A 23,119-nucleotide genomic window follows, 5' to 3' on the forward strand; every position below is an offset into this window, starting at 1 on the left:
TCATGCAAAGACAATGAATAAGAGTAGTGTTTGGGAATTTCCCTTGTGTACGAATATTTATATTCCCTTCCCCAGGGCAAGTTTCCCTTTTAATATATCTTTGTGTTCAAATTCTGTACAGTTAAATGTAATAGGTAAAATACATTTATTAAGTAAAAAAAAAAAAAAAAAAAAAGAATTAGTCAGTCTGGGTTGCATCCATTAGAGGGCAGTGAAGTCAAATCTGTGCCTCTTTATCTAAGAGAAACAAAAATATATGCTTTTTGCTTCATTTAGAAAAATAACAGTTTATGTACATAAACTATTATCTTAAATAACACCAAAGCTCTTTTTAGCATCAATTCCCTTTTTTGGAGTATTTAAAAACTTTAAAATGTTCTAGTAAAGTCAGTGACTGATATTCAAACTGCTGCCACCAGATGGCACATGTCAAAGCAAACAGACAAGTTGTCAGGTCAGACAGCCTTTTTTCTTCAAGACCCTCCAGTTAGGTTTGACATTAAGGAACCAGCAACATATAGAGAAATGCAAGGAAGCCTAAAGGGACAAAGGACTGAGATAGAAAGCCATAAAGAGATTTAATTATGTCTATCTCAGCTTTTTGAACATTTGAATTTACTTAAGACTTTTTTTGTGTATCTTTTGAAATAACATCTTAACAAACTTTCAGTCTGCTTGTTTTCAATGCTTTCCCTATTACAAAGATCCCTGTCTCTGCTGTCATCGTTTCACAGAAAAATTAGCAAAGATATTACCCTAAAATGACCTGCCTGACTAAGCCTAATCAGATAATTAAATTCCATGGTACAAATCTCCCAGATTTCATGGAATAGATTAGTTATTCTGAAATCCACTTATAATATATTTCATTTAAATAATTTAAAAATATTAAGATATTGCAAAAATACAACTATTACAGTTAAATAAATTATAGTCAAATTTCAGATATTTGTTAAAACTGCATAAAACAAACCCAAACCCACTGCTAGAGTAACTATTATTTATTGTATCACTTATGGCAAAGTCAGAAGTTTACTCATACTGTTGTTTGTAATCTTATAATCTTCTGTCTGAACTTATATAATTCTAAACAACATTAAGAACCCAAATGTTTTTATAATCATAATAATCAGCTCACTTGCACAAGTCATTTGTTTTCCCAGATATCAGTTTTGTCCTTGGATGATTTTAATAGCTGTGCTTCTCTTAGTTTAACAGCATCTTTTGCAGAAATCAGACAGACTTGAACTGGAATACGACTTTATTTAGTGAGAGTCAAAGCATCAAAAAACACAAAAGAAATATAAACGCTACTTCAATAAAAGAGCTAAGTCCATGCATTACACTTGTTTAGTCAATGTCACCACATGAGGAAATAAATATGTAATTCCACAGATTTTTCAAAGTGTAACAGAACGTATTTAAATCTAACATAAGGTAAAAATAAAAGACAAGTTTAGATGTAGTTATCTGTTGTTATCTTACAATGTTAGAAATCAAAGTAGCTCTGAATAGCCAATGTTTGAAATCCTTTCTCCTAAACTAAAGAGCATATGTAGCCAATGCATGCTCAGTTTAAATCTAAAATGCATTCTTGTAAAACTGAAAATCACAGCACTATTGAATATATGATAACATGGTTATAATGTTTTCTTCTACTATTTTTGTTTCTTTTGCAAACACTGCCTTATTATCTAAACCATGTTTATGTTTCCCTTTTTTTATTTCTTTGTCTCCTCAATCTGCTCCACCTCACTAGACTCATCTATCACTTTCCCATTGACCATTGTCTGCGTCACCACCTTTACGATCTTTCTGGTGCGGACGTCTGGCTCCTCTACAGAGAAAGGAGACAACATTTATCAGAAGAGTTTTATAATAAGGATGTACTAAAAAGAGACATTATTATTACATTTTTCTTTTTATTATTGCTAGATAAAATTAACAAATAAAGAAAAGGATACCTAGACAGGAGAAACAAAACTTACAAGCTAAAAGAAATCATTTATAATGGATGATAGTGTAAGGTTCTAAGACATGTTTCTATCTGGATCGTTGACATGAAATTCAGACTAGAATATGGGAACAACTGAAATAATTTACAGAAAGAAATCTAAAAATGTGTCCCTGAATGTAGGTAGGCCTATATGTAAAAAATATAGAATGAAATAAGAAATAAGCATTAAACATGTGGATAAAACAATAGCAAAAAATCAGGAAGGAAGCCAACTAAAATCCGTCATTAAGATAGCAAACCTGGTGTCTGAATGGAAATTAATCTCAACTGCCTTAATACTGTTTCATGGTTTATAAATTGGTTTATATTATCACCAAGGTGTTACACAGAAAACATGTTATGGAGGTCAAAAGTAGAGTTTGCTTATAACCTTTACTAATCTAATCCAAAATTCCCCTATAAATCTGAAACAACCAACTGTCTATTGCAAGATTTCTGACAGTGAAGCAAAAAACAATATTTGCAAGAGCTGTCAAAGTGCAAAGGATTTATCAGAGAGCACACAATAGTTCCTTTTTTTTTCATTATTAAACAAAACAATTGTACTCAACTACAATAAACTTTGAGCACAATCACTGCAAAAATACTCCGCCTCTAAAGAGGAAGCATGTCAAGGCTTGTTTATTGGGACTTTGTCATACTATGCCTAAAACAATCCCACCAAATACCAAAGGTATAAATAAAGAATTATATATGGGGTGCCTACAGAGAGATAAATCAGAATTAACTTCCATATACACTTATGAAATGAAAGTCTTCCACGTACTGTACTGAAAATCTTTCGCAAACAACAGTCCCTCATAAACTAGAGAAAACATTCACCTACTATATAACCTACTCATAAGTTGTTATACAAAGCATTGAAGACTGTTAATAAAGTGAGGAAAATAAGTATTTGAACACCATGCAATTTTACAAGTTCTTTCACTTAGAAATCATGGAGGGTCTTAGATTGTCATCGTTGGTGCATGTCCATTGTGAGACATTATCTTAGAAAAACAAAAAGAAATCACAATGTATGATTTTTTTTAACTATTTATTTGTTTGATACAGCTACAACTAAGTATGTGAACACCTGATAAAATAATTGTTAAAGGGGAGCGCTGTCTTTTTTTTTTTTTTTTTTTTATATTGGGTCCTTGATTTTACGTTATTACATAATGTTCTACTCACCCATAAGAGTTTTGTGTCATTTGGAGCTGTTCTGAAGATATTCCTTTTGGTTATATCCAAGTATAGTCTTCCTATGGGCAACGAGTTGAAGGCACAAACTAAACTGTTCATAATTTATCATTTATGGTATGCCAGCATTGATAACATGTAGGATAATTATTGTCTCCCAGACATCCGCGGTCATATTTTTTATATTTATATATTTTTTTAAACAAAGCGGCGCATGTATAACGTCATCCGTGCATGCGGAGTGGAGTCATAACAGGAAGCCCGGGCCACAGGCGGCTACGCTCTACCCCTTCTATTCATTCGGCGAGCTAATCTGAATCGTTCAATTCCATTTTGAGAGCTAGATCATCTGTGGTAGTAGCACTAGACATCTTCCAGGCATGTGAGTAAAACTAGCAGCAGTTCAGCGGATAAGATGAATGAACGTTAGCCGGTGCGCACGGATGACGTCATACACACTCCGCTTTGTTTAAAAAAATATATAAATATAAAAAATATAACTGCGGGTGTCTGGGGGACAGTGATTTGCCTACATGTAATGAATACTGGCGTACCATAAATGATAAATTATGAACAGTTTAATTTGTGCCTTCATGTTGTTTGCCCATAGGAAGATGTTACTTGGATATAACCTGATGGAATATCTTCAGAACAGCTCCAAATGACACAAAACTCATATGGGTGTGCGGAACATGATGTACTAACGTAAAATCAAGGGACCAATGTAAAAAAAAAAAAAAAAAAAGCGTTCCCCTTTAATATTTGGTACAGTAGACTTCTTTTGCAATTACAGAGGTCAAACATTTTTCTGTAGTTTTTCACCAACTTTGCACACCCTGTAGGAGGGATTTTGGCCCACTCCTCCACACAGATCTTCTCTAGATCAGTCAGGTTTCTGGGCTGTCACTGAGAAACATGGAGTTTGTGCTCCATCCAAAAATTCTCTATTGGGTTTAGATCTGGAGACTGCCTAGGCCACACCAGAACCTTGATATGCTTCTTCTACAGCCTCTCCTTGGTTATCCTGGCTGTGTGCTTTGGCTCATTGTCATGTTGGAAGAACCAGCCTTCACCCATCTTCAATGCTCCAACTGAGGGAAGGAGGTTGTTCCCAAAAATCTGGCAATACATGACCTCCAAACATGGTTAGAGGAATTATGACCAAAAAGTTCTATTTTGGTCTCATCTGACCACATAACTTCCTGCCATGACTCCTCTGGATCATCCAAATGTTCATTGGCAAATTTAATAGAGGCCTTTATATGTGCTGGCTTAAGCAGGGGAACCTTCCGTTCCATAAATGATTTCAAAGCATGACATCTTAGTTTATTACCAACAGTAACCTTGGAAACAGTGGTCCAAGCTCCTCTTAGGTCATTGAAAAGCTCCTCCCGTGTAGTTCTGGGCTGATTTCTCACCTTTCTTAGGATCATTTAGACCCCAAGAGTTGAGATCTTGCGTGGAACACCAGTCCGATGGAAAATGAAAGTCATGTTTAGCTTCTTCAAATTTCCAATGATTGCTCCAGAAGACTTTTTTTCACCAAGCTGCTTGGCAATCCAAGGTGTACGAATTTGTCTCTAGTGTCTTTGGAAAGCTCTTTTGTCTTTGTCATGTTAGTAGTTAGATTCTTAATGATTGTATGGGGTGAACAGGTGTCTTTATGCAGCTAACGACCTCAAACAGGTGTATCTAATTTAGGATAATAAATGGAGTGGAGGTTGACATTTTGAAGGCAGACTAACAGGTCTTTGGGGGTCAGAATTCTAGCTGATAGACAGGTGTTCAAATACTGATTTGCAGCTGTATCATACAAATAAATAGTTAAAAGAATTATATTATTTCTGGATTTATTTTTTAGATAATGTCTCTCACAGTGGACATGCACCTACAATAACAATTTCAGACCCCTTCATGATTTCCAAGTGGGGAGCTTGCAGGATAGATGGTGTTCAAATACTTATTTTCCTCACTGTATAAAGTGGTGAAAAGCTTTACTTTTCATACATACTAGTGAAAAGTGTTTATAGACCCTGCTAGCAACCTCTCACACACTGTACTCAAATATTTGTGGATTTCATTTGAAACGGAAGGTGTTTTATTAAACTTGAAAATATAGTTTCAAACAGAACTCCTTCTGGTTAGCTTTGTGTGTTTTGTCCAGTCTCTGGCCAATATGCTACCAAATGAAATTATTGATTATGACTCAACTAGCTACTGAACACCTCACCCAAGTAATTACTTCACTTTATTTTGGCTTCAACCGAGACCCCGTTAAGGTCTTGTCATAAGGACATGCTGTATATCTAGTAGATAGATTCCCTGATACAACCTCAATAAAACAATTGATGATACAGCTCAAAAAATATTCTTAAAGAGTAAAAAGAAATATCATGTGGAGAGAACAATAAGCTGGACTTCTGTAAATCTGGTCCATAAGTTTAACATTATGACTACTTACAGTACTATTATGTGACCTGAAGTGTTCCTAATCCCTGCTAAACCTTTAAAAGCAGCTTGTTGATTCCATAACCCCTAAAGATAAATCTTTGCGTTTTTGTTTAACCCCATAGTCCAATGGTTTTCAAAGCAGCCTCCTGTTTGCTAACCCATCAGCATGCATCAGTCAAAATAAAAAAACAGTTACCACACTAGGATAATATTGCCCCACCCACAGTTATTGCTCTCGAACCTGAGCTTTTCACTATGTTTACTTTGTCTGCAGTTTTGTAGAATTCTAATTCTTCCTATACATCCTTTGGGTGAGTTATCATACAGTATATGCCCCATTTAGTACATCCATCCATCTATCCATGTTGTATACCCATCTAATCCCATTAGGGATCAAGGGTCTGTCATCTTCTGTGTATAAGCTTCAGTTACCAGTATCTGGCTTACCAATGCATTTTTTACATCTTCCAAGGCAGTTCTCTTTTTGCTTCTCTCCTTTCATTGACTCCTGTTTAATTTGCCAGATTAATGGTACATGGTATTACCTTGAACTTATTGTTGCCTGTCTACAACTGTTTGGCTGCCTTATCTTATTGTATGAGTACAAATGTCGAGGCTTTTCCCAAACATTGAATCACTGTGAATAAAGAACCTTATCTAGCATCTTCACTTTTCTACTGACCTCCTGATATGAAATTCATTTTCTTTTCAATTTAGGCCTGACAGTAACTTGCTTTGGAGCTGTTCTGATCCCAAAATACTGCCTCACTCCCTTAGAATCTGTCTGACCAACTTTTTGGTGCAAATAAAAATGCAAGAAAAAAAGAAAGAAAGTTGAAAAGCCAAGGACTCACTTTTTGGTGGAGCAATGACTTCTTTGGCACTAGGGGGAGAAATAAACTCAGTTAAGATCACATAAAAGAAGGATAAATAGACATTTAAGTTTTTTTTTTAAACCATATTGTGTTTAAAATATGTTTGATCCATAAATTTGAGCATGTTTAAAATAATCAGACATTTCCTATATAAAAAGATAACTTGAGTAAACACAAAAGAAAATGTTTTTGAAGTCATTTTCTTTAGGCAAAGAAACCTATTCAAGCCAACCTCTATGTAAATAAGTAATTGCCATCTGAACCTAATAACAGGTTATGCCACTTTTAGTGACCCAGCCATCAATCATCTGCAATAACAGGCAATGAATCTTTCCATTGCTACGGAGGCATTTTGGAACATTCTCCTTTTTAGGATTGTTTCAATTCATCCACATTACCGGTAGGTTTTCAAGCATAGACAGCCAGTGTGCCTTGCTTGTCAGACTTAAATTCAGACTTTGACTTGGCAAATCCAAAAACCTTCCTTTTGAGGTTCTCTCAGCCCTTCAAAGGTGAATATGAATGTCTGACCTGTCCGGCTGTATAATCCAGGTGTGCTTAGGGAACATGCTTTCTCAGGATTCGTTCTCCTGGATACAATAGTTTGTTTCATCATGAAGGCAAATTGTCCACATTCTCAAGAGACTTAATCTGAATGTCTTGAAGGCAACTTCAAGGATGTTGTTGTGTATTCACTATTTTCAATCCTCTATCTTTATCACATGCACTTTATTTGAGATTGTTCATCTAAATTGTTACTTTCCTTGTTAATTAAAGGCTTATCAATAATATTGATATTCATGATATTTCTATGCCCTTAATCAGCTTAGACAAAAATGAAATAACAAAAATAAAATAAAATATCAAGTCCCAATTATTCTCAGAGACAGCCATTTTGGGCCCCTGAGCAAGACTCTTAACCCCTCATTGCTCCCTGGGTGCCACACAATGGCAGCCCACCACTACCCAAGGAGATGGGTTAAATGCAGAGAGTGAATGTCCCCAGTGTGGGACAGTGAAAGGATTTACATTTAGTCTTTTATCTGTGTGCAGGTAAGGAGGTGGAAATTGCTTTGCTGACCACTCTCATACTTTTTTGTGGTTGTCCATATAAGTAATTCTGGGAGTGGGCTCATTAGATTAAAGTTACTTAGGCACAAATATATCAAAAGCTAAAAGATAGATCCCAAAAATTATAAAGGATGGCTAGCTGTAAGGGTTCCCGTGTGTGTGTGTGTAAGTGCGATTGATGTATACATGTTTACTCTGTGTATACAAAATGACAATAAAAGTTGTCTTTGTCTAAGATTGATTCATTTTTTTCAGCCTACACATGTGGAGCTAATCAGTCCCATCAGAGAGCTCGGATTAAAAGTGCAGCAGAGCCTTCACTCAGCGCTGGATTATTAATGTTTACCGGTAGTCTCTCTAGCCATCTTTTGTTGTAACCTTTGTAGTTGTTTGCTAACACCTGTGAATACGCCAGAAGTAGCTCAGCCCTTGTGTTTTCTGTCTCTAGTTTTTTTCCTCATTGGATTTCCAACGAGGAAAGGTTCCACTTAATCACCTTCTTTGGATTTACCTGCAAGTTGCCTCCCTTCCCGCTGCACCATTCGTAATTTCCTGCCCAGCTCTATCAGACCCCTGGTTCTCTGTATTACCACCCACCTTGCACTATCAGTGGAATATAATCAACATTCCAATTGAGGACCCTGAACTCTCCATGCCTCGCTAAGAGTTAGTCAGAAGTAATCTCTCTTTTATTAATCCCTGATAAAAAGTTTCTTGCCACCATTAACTCCAGTCTCATTCCAGACGCCACCAGACAGAACCTGTGAGACAAAGCCAATCTCTAGCTACAGGAGGTGTGGAGTAGCCTGGGTGCCATTCCGAACTTAGTCCCGCCCACAAGGTTTGAGGTCGGGAAGTTCGGTCTGGCATTGCTCCATAGTAGCGCGAGAATGATCGCCCACTCTCTGGCGATCCACTCAAATTGTCAGGGCGGGCTTTATACGATGATGGACAGATGATCAACAGTAACGTAATCAACAACAATGGCTGCCGCCGGAGAGTTGAGTAGATTCTGCTATTAGGTCTGTTCTAGAAGATATCGACAGCAAATTAATTTTAATTTTAATTTTAAAAGAGGAACAGAGAAACGCGATCAAGGCTCATCTTCTTATTCTAGGCGTGCAACTGCACGCTTTGATTTTTGTTGACAACAACTATGCCTCGCTTAACATACGTCACGCACTCCGTTGCTCTTATTGGTTGTAGGTCTATCCAATTGAGTGCAGAGGCATTTTTTTCCTGGTTCGTTCAAAACACGCCCCATAATCACAGCTCTACGGAGCAGTGTCAGACTCATATTCTGACTAGAATTGAGTAGGACTACGTCAGGCTAGGTGTGGAGGGAAACTCTAAGAAAACTTCCCATCTAACACTACCTTGTACCTTGGTTACAAGTAACATGTCCTTAGACTTTTGTTTTAATCAATTATGAATGTGATCAAAACCTTGTTGATGACAATCTGGTTAACCAACTGCAGATACCCACTATTCCTCTTCCAGTCCCAGTCTTAGTCTCTGCACTGAACGGTAATGCCTTACCTGTCATAACTCATCGCACTATCCCCATTGAACTTTTAGTTTCAGGAAATCATTGTGAGAAAATAACTTTTTTTCCTTTACATCAGTCTCCAGAGGTTCTAGGCTATCCATGACTCATCCGCCATAATCCACACCTTGAATGGAGGAACAATCAGTAGACTCCTGGAGCAGAGACTGTTTATCTTCATGTCTTCAATCTGCTCTTTTCCAGTAGTCTCTCATCCTGCTGACTTCATCAGAGTACCGTCTGAATACCATGACATTCACATGGTTTTCAGTAAGTCACTAGCTCTCTCTGTTCTTCTTCCATCTCACCATACATATGTTTGTGCTATTGATCTTCTTTCAGGAGCACCTCTACCTACCTGCCGTTTGTTCAGCATATCCAAACCAGAGAGGGAAAGCATGGAGAAACACAGTGAGTCCCTTGCCGCTGGCATAATTTGTTCATCAACATCACCTTTGGGAGCTGGGTTTTTCTTCATTGGTAAGAAGGATGGAACAGTCAGACCATGCATCGACTACAGGGCCTTAAATCAAATCACAGTTAAGAATAAATACCCTCTGCCATTACTTCCCCAAGCTTTTAAACTTGTTTATTACCTCCGTAATACCTACCATTTTATCGGAATTTGAGAGGGGGATGAGTGGAAAATAACATTTAGGACACCCTTCTGCTTTGGTTAAACCATTGGTTGTGCCTTTTAGCCCCATGAATACTCTAGCCATGTTCCAATCGCTTGTCAATGATGTCGTTAGGGACTATCTAAATTAGTTTGTCCTTGTTTGTCTCAACGAAATTCTAATTTTTTTTCAAGATCTCTAGAGGAACACAAGAGACATATCCGCCTGGTCCTGCAGCGTCTTTTAAAGAAGCAGCTGTTCATCAAAGCAGAGAAAAGTGAGTTCCAAGACTGTTTATTGTAGAAGTGGATCCCTCTGATTCAGAGGTAGGGGCCATCATGTAACAGATTTCTTCCATTGATGATAAATTGCACCCCTGTGCATTATTCTCTTATCACCTCCCACCAGCAGAGGGAAACTACGATGTAGGTGATTGCAAACTTCTGGCCACTGAGATGGCTTTTGATGAATGGCGTCACTGGTTGGAGAGGGCCGAACATCCCAATGTTGTTTGGACAGATCACAAAAATCTTGCCTACCTGCAACAAGCCAAGAGATTGAATTCCAGACAGTGTCGCTGGTCCCTCTTCTTCTACAGGTTTAATTTTACAATTTCTTACAGGCCAGGGTCCAGGAACACCATACCAGAAGCACTTTCAAGATAGTATTCCCCTGATTATGATAAACTTGCTCCTACCATCATTCCACCATCACGAGTTATCGGAACTCTGTCTTGGGGGATTAGAGACTAGATATTGGCAGCTCAACAGACCGAACCTGGTCCCATTATTAGACCACCCAACTGTCTCTACGTCCCATCATTTGTAAGGGCTTGTCTCTTTCATTAGGCCAACACAGCTAAATTTTCATGTCATCCAGAAGTCTCTAATTAGACAAAACTTACGGTGGCCATGATTATATAAGGATGTCAAAGACTACTGTATGTGTTTGCCTGTCCCATTTGTGCTCGCAAAAAGACCCGTAATCAACCCCCCAGTGGGTTACTTCAACCTCTTCCAGTTCCCAAACATTCATGGTCACATATAGCATTAGACTTCGTTACTGGACTACCACCTTCAAAGGGCTTCTTCACCATATTAACTATCATTGATCACCTCTCTAAGGCTTGCCATTTTGTTACCTTACGTAAACTTCCAACCACCATGAAAACTGCTCATCTTCTAACCAAATATGTTTCGTCTGCATGTTATCCCCACCAAGATCCTGTCAGACAGAGGTCCACAGTTTGCTTCTAGGGTCTGGAAGGAGTCCCCCCCGCTCTTGGTGCTAAGGTAACCCTCAGTTCAGGGTTTCATCCCCAGACTAATGGTCAGACTGAGCGTCTGAACCAGGAGGTTACCCTTCATTGTATCTGTTCTTCGCACCCTTCATCCTGGATTGTACACTTACCTTGGGTGGAGTACACCCACAACGTTCACACCTCAACAGCTACTGGCCTATTGCCTTTTGAGTCTTCCCTAGGTTATCAGCAGCCTCTGTTCCCGTCAGACGAACAGCAAACATCTGTCACCTCTGTCCGCCATCATCTCCGCCATTGCAGACACATCTGAAGACAAACCAATGCTGCTCTCAACCAGGCCGCTGAGGGTAACCGTAAATGGGTTGACTGTAAGAGAACCTTTGCACCTTCATACTCACCTGGACAAGAAGTTTGGCTTTCCACTCGTGACATCAATCTCAAAGGATCAAATTGTAAACTGTCTTCACGATTCATTGGTTCATTAGAATTTACCTCTGTTCTCAGTCCTTCAGCTGTAAGCCTCAAGCTTCCTGAAGGGTTAAAGATCCACCCTGTATTTCATGTCTCTGTCATTAAACCAGTCCATTCGAGTCCTTTTTTTGCCCTCCTTCCTGACCCAGATCAGTCAGTTCTAAAAGCTGCAATATCGGTTTTATATTGGAAAGGAAAAAGTTAGATCAGGACGCCCCAAATTATTGTTGAACCCCAAAATGTTTACATTTAGCCTTTTTTTTCTTCTTTTTTTTTCCAGAAAAAAAAAAAGAAATTCTGCAAAACACCAAAGACAATATATAAGTTACAAAATCATAGTATAATATGCTAATACATATGGAATACAAAACAGGAGAAGGAATTGAACAAGAGGCAATTTAACTTAAACCTGGAATATACTTTTGGATTTATCTAAATAGTATATATTTGTTCCATTTGAGCGGTACATAACATAAAATCTATTTTAATAACATTATTTTACCTAAAAGATGCAGTAATAAAGGATGACATACAAAAAATGCTGCAAATCATTGCTGCTTTACATTTAGATTACACCACAGAGTATTTTTTGTTTTTCTTGATCTGTTGTGATAACAGATGCCTTCCCCCCAGGTTACTAAAGTCAAGTTGATTTAAAGCTGAACTGTCTGAGCTTTCAGACGTGTAGGTGGGATGGGTTTTTACACAAATGAGTGTTTGCTCTTTTTTGCAGACTTAGTCATAAGCGGTATGTTGTTTTTACATAAGAGGGTAAACATGGGCTATATGTAGCATATATATATATACATATACATACTGCATAAATATTTCATGGGAATTGAGTCTCAACACAGGCAAGTGATTTATCAGTCTATGCACGTTAAAGTATCTTTACAACTTAAATGTATTACTTCAGCGCTATCACCAGACAAAACAAAAAGTACCCAACCCAAGTCATAATCCGTTAGAAAACAATGTTTGCAAGCGAGCAAGGTAGGTCACAGCTGAAAAGAGATGACAAAAGTCAGTGAAGCTAAGAGTTTTATCGTCTTTACTCATATCTTCCAGATTATAGATTAATCATTCAAAATGTATTTCACATTTTTTCTGCCTGAATTTTAAGTGCGGCTAATTGCAATAAAACTATTTAACCAGTTTGGCAATGTTGCCTGTAAGCCTGAAGCTGGAAAAAAGCTTTGTTAGTATTACTCACGTTTCCTCTCCTTCAAGGAGGCGCCTGTAGGTAGCAATCTCCATTTCCAGGTTCTGCTTGATGCGGAGAAGCTGCTCATAGTCGGTCTTGGTGCGCTGCATGTCCAGCCTGAGCTGGGACAGGTCATCCTCCATCTGATTCAGGGTGACCTGCAGCCGTTCCATCTCTGCAGAATACTTCTGACTCGTCTCTACCAGGTTACCCTCCAGAGCTCCTATCTGGGGTTGGCAAAGTGAATACAATGAACCATATCTAGAAGTTTAAATGATCCCATAGATCAAAGATTCTTATTTAACCCAGGGATAGTTTGCTCATACACAGCTGAGCAAGCATGAGCTTTACAAAAAAATTGTATTTAACGTAATGTTGGTATTTAATGAGCTTAGAAGAGTTTCTCTAAAAAAACAAAGATTTGTTTTTATATATATATAAATTGAGGAACAGTCACTCTCATCTCTCCATTTGTTAGCTCTCATGTTTAAGTTTTTACTCTCATTTCTTAAATATATTTTTTCAGTTAATGAATTTGATTAACGTTTTTAGTAAATTTCGGATTCCATTACTAAGTTTTATATCTTAAATAAGAACTTTATTCTTTGTTCTGATTTTGTTCTGATATTACTTGATGTACAGGAAATTATAAATCGAGCTCCTTAGGTTCACACAATTACCAGATTTGAAAACTAATTATGGAGAAAAAAAAATTCAAAATAAAATAAAATAAATAAGAAATAAGAAAAATAAAATAAATCTAAAAATATTCTGGTACTTTTAATGTAATTATGTTGTGAAATTTCAATTAAAATATATAGTGAGTTTTATTGAAGAGGGTCCAAAGAGCCACATACAGATCTGGAGCTGCAGGTTGCAGACCCCTGATTTAGATAATTAGACTGACTTACATTCATCTTTAATGTAATGTACAGTAGTATCACTACAATAGATGTAAAATATCAATTAGTTTTAAAATGTGGTAGTTGTGTGAACTTAAAGGACTGGATATATGAAAACACTGTAATATTGTTTTCTTTGTGTGGCATCTTGCAGGTTGATGCCTTGGAGTGATTCATTAAAGTTGTGGGTTTCTAGTCTCCTCCACTTGCATCAGAAGGTGTTTTTCTGCTGAAATCTTACCACAAGAATGAATATTTAATCCAAAATAGCTTCTCCAACAACAATCAGCAGATTTCAGAGAACTGATAACACTGTGGAACCCAAAACAAACACACCCTCCTCAGAAACAATTAGCCATCTCAGCTCAGTAAGTAACCCTCGTACCATTTAGCAATGGAATCCCACTGGCTGTTGCGTGTCTTATCAACGTGGGAGAACATGTTCACTGTCAACATGGGATTACAAGAAAAAAAAAACTTAAAGCTAAAAAAATAAGGGATCCCAAACTGTAGAGTGCAGCAGTGTGGAAATGTACAGTACTAGAGACGCAAAAAAAGAAGACACTTGTCTGGTTGAGACTGAAGGTTAAATCCTTTAAGGATTTTCTTCATTGTTGCTCTTTCTCTCTCTGGAAAACAGCCTCTCTTTATCGGTGTTAAATAACCCAGTTTGTTTTCCTTTTCCTGTATAATACGCTTAACTGGGATTTTACATTTCAGGTTGCATTACATCATTCGCCTACTGTAAGTTGATGTTTTTATAGTTTCCAAAACAGGGGATTTCACTGACTCTTTTTATTTTTTCAACTTACTTTATTTTTTTATATGCAACTCTTTAAGATATCTGCATCCCCAAGGGTGAATATTAACCAAGAGTTCCACATCATGTATCACAGTATTCCAGGACTAGTTGCTCACCTGTTTGTGCAGACTGTCCAGCTCCACCTCCAGCGTCTGCAGGAAGCGCTGCCTCTCAATCAGCTCTCCCTGGGCTCCCCTCAAAGCCTCGTTGTTCTCTTTCACCTCATTCTGCACCGTCTCAAGCTGCATAAGGAAAATATTTTAATAATATGATTTTGTCTTTTTTGTAAGGTATATACAGTGAATATGAACTGAAGATGCTTTGTGTTTCCTCACACCTTCTTACGGTACCATTGCTCTGCCTGTTCCTTGTTTTTCTTAACAATTCCCTCATACTGGGAGCGCAGGTCAGACAGGATGGAACCTAGCTCTGGCCCACTGGCAGAGTCCACCTCCACATTAACTTCATCCCTGGCAATGCGAGACCTCATCTGCTCGAGTTCCTTCAGGGACATAATGATCAGAAACTTTATGTTTGCCTTTGCTGTACCGTAAACAGTTTTTCTTGTTTGGTTAAAACCAAATCCTTCAGCCACATTTATCACCAGTGCAAACATCTAGTCTCATAAAACTGAGAGTAGAAAACTGAAACTTTCAGTTGGAGATTGGATTTTTAATTATTTAGACATTGTTCATTAATACTTGATTGAACTTAGCTCATCTTACCACTGGCTTTTTTCTCTTAGCTTCTTTTATTCCTGCACAGGTGTGCTCTTTAGATCATCTACTCTGTCACATACATACTCTATAAAAAATACTCTGCCCCAGTATCTTATTCATGACTATCAGACCACATATTTTGTTGTGTTGCTATCACAAACCTAAATGTTTTTATTTATTTAATTTTGTTGATTTATTGTCACAAACTAATATTATATAGAGTAATGCTAAAAGAACAAGTTAAAAATTAAATGCTTATTAAATATCTTTGAAGAGCAGTGCATGTTTGCTTTCAGCCCCCTTTATTCTGATACCACTAAAGAAAATATAAAGGGGCATGATTGACTTTAAGGCAGCAAAATGTTAAACATCTGAGCAAATTGGATTATGAATATGTTAACAATTGCAGCTTTTCCTATGAATACCATAGGGAAAAAATATATATTAATTTAAGAATATTAAAAATGCAAACAACAGTGAATCAAAACGAAACACACTGATGCTGGTTTAAAAATATTATTTTTGTAAGATGCAGTCGACGACCTTACAACTAAAATAGAATAAAAAAAAAAATAATATGGTGGCTAGTTTTAAAGGTTTTCCATGATAACAGTCTATGAAACTTGGGTTTGTAAAGTGAAAGCTATCAAAACTAGTTGTGTAATATTATTCTATGGTCAAATGGCATTAAAAACACCGCTCCATCATTGGAAGAACTTAAACACATTCCGAACTGAATTTCCCTTTAGGGTTTCATAAATTATAACTGAACTGAACTCAACTCAGCTCAACTAGACTCAACTGAAATTAATTGAAAAAAACAGTATTGAACTAAACTAAGTAACACATATAGAATAGAATTGAATAAATTAAACCCAAAACTTTTTTTTTTGAAGGATGAATGCGTTCTTTTGCTCACTTTAACAATACTGAAAAAATATATATGTTTGTTTATCTAAGGTCATGTTTAATGTGCTTTTTTAATAAAATTGTACAGCGGACTCCCTAACTTGACTCCTTAAAATGTTAAAGCAGTTTTGCTTTGGAAAATAAATTAACAATGGCTATTTTCTTAGAGGGCATTTTGCAGCAGCAAGACTTAGACTCAGACATCCTTTTATTTTGTATACACAGAGTATACAAAACAAAATGTTGATGCATACAGCTTTTCAACAGTGAATGAGCAGCTTACAGCAGTGAAATGAACATTTCCATTTTATAAAGTGCAGCAGTGATTAGAAGAAAATGGTACAAATGCACCAGTGAGACAGTGAGATGAGTTATGTTTAAAGGGATTTGAAAACTTTGCCATGTTGTGCAAATATGATGTTCACAAGTGTAATGCAGAATCTTGTTTTGTGACTTGATTAGAGTTTCAACATTTTAACAGTCTTATGGCAGCGGAGAAAAGCTAATACCCTCCAAGTGCAGTTTCTGAGCAACCAGATCTGCTTGCCTTTTGTCCACAGGAACCAGAGTTTCACCTCAGTTTGGCTCCACAAAAACCACTTAGACCATTAAATTGGGTCAGGCCTGTATCAAACAATGTGTTGTCTGTGAGTTGCATTAAAAGATATCGGGGCGGGGAGGGGGGAAACAGTACAAACGTGGTGTAGACCCTACTAAACGGATGCTTACCTCCTCATGGTTTTTCTTGAGGAAATAAAGCTCCTCTTTGAGGCTGTCCAAGTCTCCTCTCAGTGAAGCAATGATCTGCTCATGGTCGGTCTTAGCTTTTTTCAGGGCGACACAGTCTCTTTCCACAGATTGACACATCACCAATTCAGTTTCCCACCTTGGAAATTCCAGGAAAAAGAAAAAGGTAGAAAATTATTCTGAAACCTCTATTGTTTCAGAAAGACACTCATTTCTTTAGAAGAGTGGACTCTGTTTATTGTTCCGGGAATTATTCTGAATACTAGGAAACATAATGAATGTTTATTGCTCATATATTATATAGAGCACTTTTCATATTGGTTACATGTAAAATATTTTAGCTGTGATCTGTATTTATGCAACAATGAACATCATCACCTAAATCACCAGTGAGTCATTTACACAGTGAGGGAAAGGTCTTAAAATAGAAAAAAAAAACAAGTACATGAAAATGTTTTTTTTCATAGAAGTGCTATGCTATTAACAGTTCAGGTCCTTCAAATATGCTTCTCCCTGCTGTTAAAGAACATTAGGTCTTTCAAGGCGACATAATTACATATCATTAAAGCAGATCTGCAACAGATTGTGTGTAGAAGGACGGCGAGTCTCCCTTTTCCTTCACACATGGCCTAACCTGGGTAATCATTGCAAATATTTACCTTAGTGCCAGTTTTTTTGCAGCACTCTACTATCAGAGACATTCACTGTATAAAAGTACCCAATGCTGTGTTATGCGTTTTGTTCCACTTATATATACTCTCCAATCAAAGTTGACAATAATCTGAGCAAATAAAAAGGAATAAACATTCCTTCTTTTAAGAAAAAAGCTATCATGTGATTTTATTGGCATACAATTCCACCCAGTAAAACAGAGTTAAAAAACAATCCACTGGACTTTGTTTTCAAGTTTGAAATTCCAGTGTATTATTTTTTAACTTTTTTCGGAATGAGCATCACCAAACTGTTACCAATTTTTTCAGTTTCAGATGCCACATCTGGTGTGGACCCCTACCAGACCTGTATAATGGAGAAATCACTAAATGGGGCCAATCTAACAGCATAAAAATCAACACAACATTCCCCAACATAAAGGATGTAATTAAGACATGAGACTTATGTCAGTTTTAGAAAGCTTACAGAGCTGTTTCTGAGGTTTTGAGGCTCTATTAAAGCACATCAAGAGCCATAACATGAAAAAGCATCATCAGGAGGCCACAAAAGCCCACAGGAAACATTTTAAGCATTGTAAACCTCAATTGTCTCAATAGGGTTCAACATCATCAGTCTAACATGGTGGTGATGAAGTGACGGCTGCTTTGATGCTCTCAGGACCTTGATGACCGGGCTTAAATGATAGCATGAGGAAATCATCTTTTAAGAAAAGAATGCTGACGTAAAATATATCTTGTGACCTTAAGCTCAAGCTCACTCGTGACACAAGCAACTACAAAAGCACCTTTGAACAGCTACTAAAAAAGTGTTTATATTTAGATGTTTTGTTTTGACTGTAAAAAAAAAAGGGTAATTCAGTTGTGCAATTTTGCAAAGAAGACGGTGGAACATATCCAACTGACAACCGTAAAAGGCAAATGCTTTTTCACAGAGGAGCAGGATGGGAAGTATAATGCTTTCCCTGATAAATTAGATTAAAATTTGAACAATCCATTTTGTATTTCTCAGATTCAGCTTGTATGACGTTAAGATTAGATATAGTGTGGTAAGAAAAAAGCAGAAAGGTGAAAGGTGCAGGCCATGAAATTTTTATGCTTCTATAAATCCGGCAATTCTAAGGTCTGTGATTTCATTCAGGTTGGACAGCCCATAAAATACAGTAGTTTACATATTTTATTAGGCTATCAAGAATAAATGCTTCGAATATTTACACTGCATTTTGGCACTTTTGTTCTGCAATTAAGAAGAGAAGATCCAAGAAATACTTAAGATTCCGGCTGTTTGAAACAAAAATAGGAGAAAAATCATTAGAAATTATGACACTCAATAGACATTTAACAGTTTTTATCACATACACAACAAAAACTGTACTGATTGGGATGTAATCATTAAACACTCACTTGATTCTGAAGTCATCAGCAGCCAGTTTAGCATTATCGATCTCTAACATGAGACGAGCATTTTCCAAGGTCTTCTTCCTCACCTGATGAATATTAACAGTGGTTAAACACAGGTCATTAATCCTCAGAGGGAGAGCTGAATGCTTGTATTGTTCTGAAACTCATTCCTTATGGGTTATGACCTTATAAAGATGTATATACAGCATTATTGCTCATTTACACCCAGCATTGGACATACATTTGTTTTGTAAAATAAATGATTTTCAAAGATTGAATGTTGGAATATTGAAAAAACTTATTGCATGCCAAGTACAAACATAGTTTACTTTTTAATATGTTTCATATTTTAAGTAAATATTGACATAAAGCATAACTTTCTAACTCAGGACAGAAATCATGGCATAAAAGTAAAGAAACATTGCAATATTTCTTTATAGACAGAATTCCCATTGTCACATTTTTGGGGTACCCCCCAAAATTTCTATAAAAATAATTGAAACGTGGTCAGTTATATCACTTCTAATCCATTTTCTTCATTTAGTGTCAGAAAATATTTGGTAAAAATCTATTACAACCTTTCTCCCTAAATTATGGCTTGATTTTCTTAGTCACTCCTCAAAAAACAACATCCAATTGAAGTAAATTAGCTGTTTGCTGATCTTCAAATGTTAGGAAATTGCTACGGGAAATTAGCTGTAATTCCAATTTGTTTTCCCTTTCGTGCAGTCAGGGGATAATCTGAAAAAAAAAAGAGAAATGCAATAGGGTATTTGATGTGATATGCTGGTGCAATAAAAATGGAATTTAGTTCATTTTTTATTGCACATGCTTAGCAGAATTCCATACAAATTCAAAAAAGGATGTAATTCTGTTTATTTAGGAGCAAAATGTTCAGTATAATTTCCTTTTGGATCACATTTCCTTGGATTTCAGGCACCTAATTGTGCTTAAATACAATTGCTACCATCATGTTTTTGTAATACTATGCAGTTAAAGGGATTATTTTCAGCATTGCTGAACAACTAAGTCAATTGTCGTCTGTTCCAAGTGGCAACGCATCCCTTCGTCCCACCTCTTGCTCAACAGCATGAGCCTGGGCCATCATTGAATCCAGATCATGACCTTTGGGAATGCGCTCAATCATCAGCTGCTTGATCTTCATCTCCAGGTCAGCGTTGGAGCGCTCCAGTGAACGCACCTTAAAGAAACAACACACAAAAAAAAGAGAAAGTGTTTCAGGTTCCAATTTCCTGTGACCTTACAATGCTCTTCTCTATTACACCTGGTACCTTATCCAGGTAGTTGGCCAGACGGCTGTTGAGACTCTGCATGGCCTCCTTCTCATTGGTGCTGTTTCCATGCAGTCCGTTTAGCTGGAGGCTCACTGGTCCGTTGAGATCCTGGCTGATGGAGGCTGAACGGGTCAGTGGGCTGGCCGCAGCGAAAGAAACAGAGGCCCTGGACCGAGACCGGCCTGTGTCCATCAGGGAACGACTGGAAAATGAGGGGCGGTTCATGGAGAAGCTTCTCACAGACATGCTAGAGGCCATGATGAGCAGCTGTGAGAACAGAGGACAGCAAGCTTTAGTTGCACTGAAGACACATTTTCTATTAATTTTTATATTGACATTGGTGTTTTATAACAGCTTCTGACACTGTTACAGTAAAGGGGTATTTTAAAGTTTTAAATTTAAAGTGTTCAATCCCTTTGTATAAAGTATAAAAGGAATAGATGTATCACTCTCTCTGGTGGCTCTAAATAATTAACATTTATAAATTAATCTTTGTGAAAACACACACAAGTTTAAATGTCAATCTGAATGACCTTTTTAAGTCATTTAAGGCGTCTCTCACACTGGATCTAGTTTCAGGAAAAGCCCTTAAGCAAATGGGCTTTACTGCTGCCTTTGGCCGGCCTCTTTTAATGGAAACACAAGTAGGGCCTAATAGTCAATTCCACTGATCGCCCACTGAGGGTGATGAAAGAAGCTTTTCAGTGAGTGAATTTACAGGCGGCGAGTGGCCATTCAGACGAACCATCTGCATCCAAGAGATGGACGGCTTTACGGCCACAGCCACTTCAGCGAGTTATTCTCAGCTGTGTGCAAATTCAGCTTCAACTCCAGCCATCATGAAATCAAAATGCAAATGAGCTAAGCCTGGCTCTGAGTCAAGGAAGAGCCTCTCGGGACGAGCTGAGGACTTTTTTAGAGCCTTTTACTGCGATAATAAGATTTGTGTTGAATTGAAAAGAAGACAAAATCTTACCAGGGTTAATGATTTGTGCCAGAATGCTTGGATCTAAGATTGTCTCTCTTTAAACAGGTGCTTTTCCTCACTTCCTGAACGACAGGCATGGTAAACTGCTGTTTAGATGTAAAACAGTTTAAGGCAGTGTATCTTTGTACCTGTGTATGTGTGTGGGTGTGTTGTGCAAGGCTTCAGTGGCTGATTAGTGGTCAAGTGAGCATCTCTGTGTCTCTGTCACTTGATCCTCGCAATACTGTTCCCACAACACCACAAAAGACCCACAGCGGGAGACAGGCAGCGATTGTTCAGATGAAAGATAGAACTTGGGAAAATGATCCAGAAAATATTCAGAGGAATTCCACCTGCACAAGGAGACACTTTGTTCTGCAGGAAATGGACTGTCATTTCAGTTTTTCATATCAGCTTGCTACCAGCTGACAGGTAGCTGTCATGACAGCTTTGAATGAAACAAATTAAAAAAAAAATGGTTTCACAAAGAAACTTTTAGTAAAATTGTCCATCAGGTTTTACAATGAATTTCTAGAATATGGATGTAATGTGTTAATGATATCAGATGTAACTTTATATTTCTATACAAGGTAATAATCTTAAAAACTACATTATCTTATTTACTAGAATACAATAATCATCATAGTATTTCTATAAATATTTTTCTTCTTACCAGTTTTCAGTTCAGATGGAGTTAAGATGTTTCCCAGAAGAAGGCAGAAGGCTCTGTGTTGCTGATACCAGCCACAGGTGACTCTATATGCAGGTGTGCTGGAAGTGGGAGGAGCTTTTTCCTACGGGAGGTGTGTTTACTGTACTACACCTGAATGATTACATTATGCTCTTTGAATGCAAATTATTTAGTTTAACAGTTGCTCAGTGGCACCGAACAATGAATGCTTACTTCACATTCTGATTACTGTTAAAGAATTACTGTATTTGAGAATCTAAAGGTTTTTGTTTTTAAAAAACATATTCACCTGCAATCTTTTGGGGTATTGCATAAATACATAATTTGAGCAAAAGTTCCAAACCTCACATAAAACAAACAGCTTATGTTGCCTTCAGCTATCTTAATCGCTGAACAGGTCCTAACCTTGGGTTTAAGAATGTCTACTCTTCTCTTTGTTGCTAATGCAGTGAATAAAACCACAGAAATGCACTTTAGAACCCAGATTTTCTCTAAAATACTAAATCTATGGAGCATGGTTTGCTTTTATCAACTGTTGATCTTTTTTTAAGAGATGAAAACACAACATGCACTTTTAAAAATGAAATGTGTTAGCATATTTTAAATTAATAACAGTTTTATATATCTTTCCAAATCTACCATACAATAAAACAAGGGCTGCCTGATGGAAAAGTTGTGAATGTTGATCATATCGCTTAGAGAGCTCGATCTTTGTCTTATTTCTTAAACATCTTGTCATTAACAAAACAAGAGACACAACTGTGGAGGGAAAATGATTTCCTGTCTTATTAGTGTATTAATAACTTTTAAAAACCTTTTAAAGGATCACCTAATTATGTAGTAACAAGGACTATTCGGATTAGTTGGCCTACTCATCGACTACAGAGGTGGTCACCAAAACTTTACAAACCGAGAAGCCATTCTTGTCTATTCTTACTAAATTGAATTAGCTTAGAACTTTGAAAATAATAATTAATTGGATGGATGGATGGATGGATGGATGGATGGATGGATGGATGGATGGATGGATGGATGGATGGATGGATGGATGGATGGATGGATGGATGGATGGATGGATGGATGGATGGATGGATGGATGGATGGAAACCTATTGTTGACAGCTTGTTTGTTATGCAGTTTATAAATCATAACTGTATTACCAGGTTTTAGATCAAGAAATGCATTATCTACAAAATAACAGGGAGGACATTTTCTTCTTTGCAAAATGAAGAAAATGTATTAACACTGATTTTAATTTGATGTGAGAGTTGCAGAATTATTTGCAGCCAGTGTTGAGAGTCTGAAGAAGCAGATGCAGCTCTG

The 23,119-nt window shown here is 37.1% G+C and overlaps 1 protein-coding gene across 2 annotated transcripts; it reads right to left on the minus strand.

The window, feature by feature from the left end:
• Positions 1-1,243: 1,243 nt before the first annotated feature.
• On the minus strand, positions 1,244-21,872 carry si:ch211-243g18.2 (uncharacterized protein LOC559906 homolog). 2 transcript variants are annotated; one of them, XM_038283602.1, is made up of 10 exons: positions 21,779-21,872; positions 20,136-20,405; positions 19,919-20,044; positions 18,847-18,929; positions 16,757-16,913; positions 14,737-14,901; positions 14,516-14,641; positions 12,705-12,922; positions 6,505-6,533; positions 1,244-1,837 (listed from the first exon to the last, which is right to left on the minus strand). In XM_038283602.1, the coding sequence occupies exons 2-10, from the start codon at positions 20,394-20,396 to the stop codon at positions 1,722-1,724; spliced, it is 1,281 nt and encodes a 426-aa protein (XP_038139530.1). In that variant the 5' UTR covers positions 20,397-20,405; positions 21,779-21,872; the 3' UTR covers positions 1,244-1,721. The 2 variants fall into 2 exon arrangements, with proteins under 2 accessions (XP_038139530.1, XP_038139531.1); XM_038283603.1 differs by lacking the exon at positions 21,779-21,872 and adding an exon at positions 21,115-21,191 and having other exon boundaries at positions 1,722-1,837.
• Positions 21,873-23,119: the final 1,247 nt, after the last annotated feature.

The sequence above is a fragment of the Cyprinodon tularosa genome, unplaced genomic scaffold (assembly GCF_016077235.1).
Source record: "Cyprinodon tularosa strain WSP-4 unplaced genomic scaffold, ASM1607723v1 ctg196, whole genome shotgun sequence".
Lineage (NCBI taxonomy): Eukaryota > Metazoa > Chordata > Actinopteri > Cyprinodontiformes > Cyprinodontidae > Cyprinodon > Cyprinodon tularosa.

Bases quoted from the DNA above. Each gene is read 5' to 3' on its own strand.
- si:ch211-243g18.2 (XM_038283602.1), bottom strand. From the start codon at position 20,396: ATGGCCTCTAGCATGTCTGTGAGAAGCTTCTCCATGAACCGCCCCTCA. The intron at 14,902-16,756 runs GTAAGCATCCGT...ATGTCCCTGAAG, and splicing joins TCAAGAAAAACCATGAGGAG to GAACTCGAGCAGATGAGGTC. The intron at 6,534-12,704 runs GTGAGTAATACT...TTCTCCCCCTAG, and splicing joins CTCCTTGAAGGAGAGGAAAC to TGCCAAAGAAGTCATTGCTC.